Consider the following 6694-nt stretch of genomic DNA (forward strand, 5'->3'; position numbering starts at 1 on the left):
TATATATATATATATAAACTTATATATATATATATATATAAAAACTTATATATATATATATACACACACACACACACGTTTCTGTGCATTTGTTTCTCTAATATACCCAGAGTAACACACACTGGGTTGGGATGGTTTCTTGATGTGCACTTACCCTTTATATAAAACTCTCTCATATATATACATATATATATATGTTTCGGTGCATTTGTTTCTCTAATATACCCAGAATAACACATACGGTATTCTCCTTGTCCATTCCTCTCTGGTCACTGTGTGCATTTGCTGTGAATTAGATGACCTTGGTCTTAGAAAACACAAAACCAGAACCCCACTCACTCCCATGGAGTCGATGCCAACTCCTAGCTTAGAACTCATTTTATTGTTCATGTCGCATTAATAATCCTCCAAAGGACGCAAGAAGGCTATATATACTGTGGGGATCACTTCTCAGCCTTTTGGGTAAGATCAAGTGTTGTATACTGTGCTGCAGTCCCAATTTAATGACACTATACAAATTTTAAAGTTCGGCTCTTAAATCATACTACTTTTAGAATAAAAATGACTTTGCTTCTGGTAAAATATGCCTAACTCAGAATTTGCCACCCTGACCATCAAGTGTACAGTAATTCAGTGACACAAATGGCATTAACATATTTTTTAAATTAAGCTGCAAATCTGCAGGGGTCACAGGCAGTATTGCTGGTATCTCATGTACTCTTGCACTCAAACTAAGGGCTTTGGGAAGAGCACAAGGCAGTTTTCACGCACCCGTAGACTGACAGTCAAGTGACTATGGGCTCCACAGTAATGCTACCACCCAGTCTCTCCATCACCATGGACAGACGGCTCCCCTTGCCGGTATGCACATGACAGCGCTCAAGCAAACGCAGCCTTTACATGTCTGCGCGTGGCTTTTCTCGTGGCATCACATTCACGCCAGCCACCTAAGAAAGTCAAAGGAAGCTCTCGCCCAACCCACAAAACCAACACACAAGGCAACAGTACTGCCCGCATTTTTTCAACCCTGCAATTAAAATTTCATGAAAAATCTGCTAAGGAAAAATGTTACTCAGACGATGTTTTCATCAGGCAGCACTGGCTCTTATTTACATAAAAAAATATCCACAAACACAGACTCTTTGGACAAGACTGATCACAGCTGCTTGCTATTCTTTGCATTAGAGCAAACACAAATTTTACACCAGTCCAAAGGAACTTTGTCCTGATCCATCTTTGAAGGAATCAAGCCAGCATTAAGTACTACCTTACTCAACACAAACATTAGGAAACCTTATGCTAAATGGACTCTGGGTCAAAAAACATTTTGACTAGTTGGCTGACTGATATTGACTGTTTTATCTAGTTGTATGTTTATCTTGTCTCAAAAATAATCCCATGTGGCCTTTTGCAAAAATCAAGATTAGCTGACAATATAACAATTTGGTACAGTTATTTTGGCAGTGAATTGGGCTCTTCCAGTTATTGCTTTGATAAAATGTTTCATCAAAATTGCCTTTCTTCTAAATAGAATACTAAGATTCTTGTTCCTAGACAGGTTATTCCTGTATTTTATTAACCCTGATGGCATGGTAGTTACGAGTTGGGCTGTTAACCACAAGTCTGTGGTTCAAAACCACCAGCCACTCCTCAAGAGAAAGATGAGGCTTTCTACTACCAAGTCTCAGGAGCCATGTGGGCAGTCTCACAGGGCTGCCTTGAGCTTATCAACTCAATGGCAGTGAGTGTGGCTTGGGTTTTTTACTTTTTAAATGTTATAAAGAAAATAAACAGTATAGCTATAAAGCTTAATATCACACATTTTCTATTGTATCATTTATTCACATTTAAAAACTCCCATATTCCTTTACAACAAGTTGTGAATGGAGCATTTTACAGTTTATTTAAAATTTAAGGAAAACAGAAACATTTCTCACACTAATATCTGGTTTTTATTTTGTCTTTTTAAGGAAATATTAAGTTAAAAAGAGACCTGCAAAAAATTTTAAAAGGTTCCCAGCAATAATTATCTCGGATATGAAAATTAAAACATACTTGTATATAAAAGGCTAAAACTCAAGGATGGCGTTCTAGATTTTCTTTGAAAACGTCTCGATGATTTGTCACATCAAGGAAGCTCAGCATGCTGCTCCTGCTGGCGCCTCAGTCATCCTCAGAGCCGCTGTCTCTCCTCACGGGCCCCGAGCAGCGCACTGAAGACAGGAGCACGTCTTCTACTTGTTTCTTGGGGTTCTCCTCCAGGTCTGTCTTGATTGCTCCAGACTCGGCCAATTTCCACTCCAACTCTACATAATCAAGTCAAAAGAGAGAGAGAAAAAAAGGCAAATTAACCAAGAACAGCCTGGAGGGGAGGTGGGGCCGAAGTTCCAGGTCAGTTTCTTTCCCCTTCAAGTAAGAACAACATTATTAAAATTTGTTGACAGTTTACTTTTAGTGCCATAAGGGTAAGATGACTTAGGAGAGAAGGGAAAAATATTAGACCTTTAATAAAGAAGATGCAAAGTACTTTCCAACACTTTCTTAGAAAATGAAATTCCATCAATTGGAAACTGTATGGAAATTTAAAAAAAAAATACAAAATCTGCCTTCAAACGATGACAGCTTCTCAGGGTGGACAGTTACCCAGGAAAGGAAGCAGCATGACACGTGAAAAGAAACTAATGTTCACAGTCCGGCAAGAAAAGTGCCTGAGAGAACCAGAAAGTAAAGACTCAGACACTGACTCTCTCTCTCTCTCTCTCTCTCTCTCTCTCTCTCTCTCTCTCTCTCTCTCTCTCTCGTATTCAGTGAACTTCCACATGGGTGTAAACGTGTATGAAGCAAAATCAACTCCTACTTTCCTCATGTATAGCTAAGAACCCAGGCCAAAAAATAGCCTAGACAACAGACCCTAAAGCAGTCTGCATGTCCATTACACCTGGCTTGAATGTGCATTGATGCTCTGCTAATTAGGCATGTCCACAAAAATCGGACAACCGATTTAACTGAAGCCAAGCTAATTTGAAGTTCTCAATGGAGATGAATAACACCAGTTATTTTCAGCATGGAGTATGGTGGTTGAATGGTAGGAAAATTCACATTGAACTCTTAGGATTTCTGATTCTTGCCTCAAATGTCTCTTTACATATAATCTGTGCATACTGACAGAGCCACTGGGGGCCACCCTGTGTGGACTGTGACAGCGACCCCGTGTCACAGAGTGGGACTGCTCCCGAGGTTTCTAGGCGATCACCGGTACCACATCTTTCTCCCCCAGAGTGGCTGGGCAGGTTCAGTCAACTTTTCGGTTAGCAGCCAACCTTCCCTAGGGTGATGAAGGGCTGCGCTTAACGCCATCCTTAAAGGCGGTCAGGGCAGTGGCTCCATCACTCGGCTGCTAAATGGAGGGTCAGCTGTTGGAACCCACCAGCTACTCGGCCGGGAGGAAGCTGTGGCAGCCTGGTGCCTTCAGGACTGTTGATAGGTGTTGCCGAGTCAGGTGTTGCCCGACCCATAGCAACCTTGTGTCCAACAGAGTGAATCACTCCCCAGGTCTTGCACCATCCGCACAATCATTCTGCCATTTGAGCCCATTGTTGCAGCCATTGTGCCAATTCATCTTGCCCAGGGTCTTCCTCTGTTTTTGTTGCCCTTCTACTTTACAACAACGTCATTCTCAGGGACACTGTCCTGAGACCATGCCCTTAAAGGTTACTGCCATGGGGATCCCCTGGGGCGGTTCCAACCCTGGCGTCCACAGCCACTCTGAGCCTGAATGAACTCAATAACAATGAGCTTTGGTTTCACTGTTCACTCTGAGCCTGAATGAACTCAGTAACAATGAGCTTTGGTTTCACTGTTCACAAATATCAGTTTAAACTGGACTCATCCTCAAGTCTGACTTTTCTAGACACAAAGGCTGTCACTACTGTTTGTGAGGCTTCAGAACGGTTGTAGACGATTTTCCATGACCCTGAATTCCATTTTTCATTAGTTTTTTGAAGCCCACCACATACCTCTCTCCCTTTATGGAAGTCAATAAGGTCCAGGTCAAATGTAAACACATTTAGTCTGAAATGCTGCATGCTTTTGGACACTAGAGTAATGAATACATAACTTTTGTAGTTTATATGCATGCCTGTGTATCTGTGTGTGTATAAAAATGCGTGCTTCTCTTGGCTGGCTGAATATCTTTCAGCTTTATGAATGGCAGCAGTGTGGAATCTTACCCCCTCTAACTTCACTGGGGGAGAGGCAAGAGAATCAAGATCAGCACTGGCGGAAGGCTGATTCCTCTGAGGTGGCAGTCACATCTACCTCTTCTCTCCATCTTTTCACCAATCTGAACACCAGCTGATTTGGACTGTTATTTGATTAGGGCAGCTTCTTCTTAGCCGTACTCGAGGCAGGCCTCTTTCTGGACTTTATCCTCTAACACTCAGTCTCTGCATGTTTTCCATGTATCTTAACTCTGACAATAAGTGCCCAGAGGCACCCTATACCACAGTAAGCCTTGGCCGATTGGTGCTCAGCTCTGGCTCTCTAGCTGGCTCTTTGTGGGCCACGAAACCCACCAGCATCTCATGTCAGTTTCCTGGTTCTGCAGTTGCCACCACTTCTTGTACACTGGGTCTAGGAGGTTCTCAGCAAAGGCATCCCAGGTCCAAAGGATGTAGTCCAATTCCAGTTCTTCTTTCATGATGGTAGTGTAGTCCCCTTCTCAGTGGCTGGAGTTGGCTCATTTTAACATTAGGGCTCTATATACCCTTTCTGTAAGGTCCCACCATTACAAGGGTATCATGTGCCTCATTTGCATTGTTAGCAAGCTGACCAATCTCCTTGGGCCACAAACTTACTTGCATATTTCAATCATGTTGTTTACAAGATTGTAACAACAGTTAAAAGGGCAAAGGAAGCACTTTAATGTACTATACTAATAAAGCTTAGTTAAAAATGTATGTTCTTAATGGCCAGCACAGCAGAGATGGCTGTAATATTTCAATAATAAAAAATGTTACTTGGCAGGATGTCTTTGGCCGTAGGTCAATGCACACACACCCCGTATGACACTATGTAAAAAGGTATAAAAATCTTCAACTAAGATGTTCGACTATGAAAATATTTCCAACGAAAAAGTTGAACTGTGTATTAGCATTTTAATGTGGTCATGTAAATGAAATAAAAAGTCAATGACGTGATGCTGACCTCAACTTAGAACAACACATTAAGCTGCAGGAGCAAACTACACTAGCCATTAACATTACACAACAATCTCTATTTAAATCCACTATGTCTGCCTTCAATGGAAAGTAACGAGACCCAGTTTTAATGACCACAGTCTCCAGTCTAAAATGAAAGACTGAATGGGTTGCTTCCCTTTTAACCACCACTCAACCAAAACGGGCGAACTAAACAAATAATGTAACACACGCTTGGGAAGAGGGTCCTCGCCTCAGGAGAAATCTATCACCCTGCTACAACTAATCTGCCGTGCCCATTTCTAAAAGGCCTTACCATCTCTTGTCAGGTTCATGCCACCAAACACCAGAGGTCCAATAAATTGAGCCTTGATATCTCCTTTGAGATAAACAAATATCGTGGGCAGATTCCTATCAGGATAATTGGGTATGCAGGTTGTTGAAATGGCTTTGATAAATTTAACATCTGGAAACTTCCTTGCAAGTCCACGGAAGTGTTGATTTATCAGAGCACAGAGGGGAATCCTATAAAACAGAAAGGGAGGGAATATTGTGAAGCTGTCTTTATATAAAACAGAAGTTCAACTGCTCTTTTACCCTGGATAAAAAAGCCCACTGCCATCAAGTCAATTCCGATTCACAGCGACCCAATAAAGGGGTTTTAAGATCATAAATCTTTAAAGAAGCAGAAAGCTGCGTTTTCCTCCCAGATTATCTGGTGGGTTTGAACCACTGACCTGTGGTTAGCAGGCCACCTCTTAACTCACCAGGGGACCAGAGCTCCTCTATACTGTGTAAAACCTTTAATAGCTTCACAAAGCCTTTCTGCTACTGCACCCAAGATCAATGACAAGTTTTAAAAACCATTCAAATGTGTGCAGAAAAAATGAAGTACTCAAAATCAAAGTTCACTTTAATTCCGCCCAATAATACAGAAAAACTGCTTACATGTAAAAGACAATTGCTAGGTTCTCCCCTATAAGGTTGAATAAGACTCAACACGTAGAATGTGAGAGACCGGTCACAGAGCATGTCCTGCTTTGCAGAAGTTCCCAGTCAGCCGATGCACTGTCTAGTATAAGAGCACAGCTGGGCAGGTCGAAACCAGGTGGACTCAGTGCATCAACTGCTGCAGAACATTAGTGTGAAGGTCACCCTTCCTCCCCCCAAGAGAGAGGTGTGATACACAATTCCAAAATGCCAGCTGTCCCCTGATGGGTACGTAACTCAGGAACTCCTTTTCAACAGGCTCATGACGACACAATACCGAAGGCATGAAAATGATGAGTCATCACAATCTATGAATTAGTCTTCGGACGAAAACTAAGCATTAAGGTTTATGAAAACTGGCAATAACAACACTAATGAATACACCGCATGCTATGGATTGATCTCCAGGTGATCAAGATACAAATTCAAACAATCATTTTTAAAGACAGTGTGTACGTAAGATCAGCTCACCCTTGTTTGTAAAGGTGCAAGATTACCCATATGCC

At 41.8% G+C, this 6694-nt stretch overlaps 1 protein-coding gene across 1 annotated transcript in view; it reads right to left on the bottom strand.

The window, feature by feature from the left end:
* Positions 1-1808: 1808 nt before the first annotated feature.
* Positions 1809-6694, bottom strand: part of LOC101664020 (phosducin-like protein 3) — a 9220-nt gene continuing 4334 nt past the window's right edge. Inside the window, exons 3-5 of the mRNA XM_045283825.1 lie at positions 6660-6689; positions 5515-5723; positions 1809-2306 (exon numbers count right to left, since the gene is read on the bottom strand). Coding sequence (XP_045139760.1) covers positions 2164-2306; positions 5515-5723; positions 6660-6689 — 382 coding nt within the window. The 3' untranslated portion in view covers positions 1809-2163. The remainder of the gene's footprint in view (positions 2307-5514; positions 5724-6659; positions 6690-6694) is intronic.

Source organism: Echinops telfairi, unplaced genomic scaffold (genome assembly GCF_000313985.2).
Source record: "Echinops telfairi isolate 266 unplaced genomic scaffold, ASM31398v2 ScPeMD7_7467;HRSCAF=8505_1, whole genome shotgun sequence".
Lineage (NCBI taxonomy): Eukaryota > Metazoa > Chordata > Mammalia > Afrosoricida > Tenrecidae > Echinops > Echinops telfairi.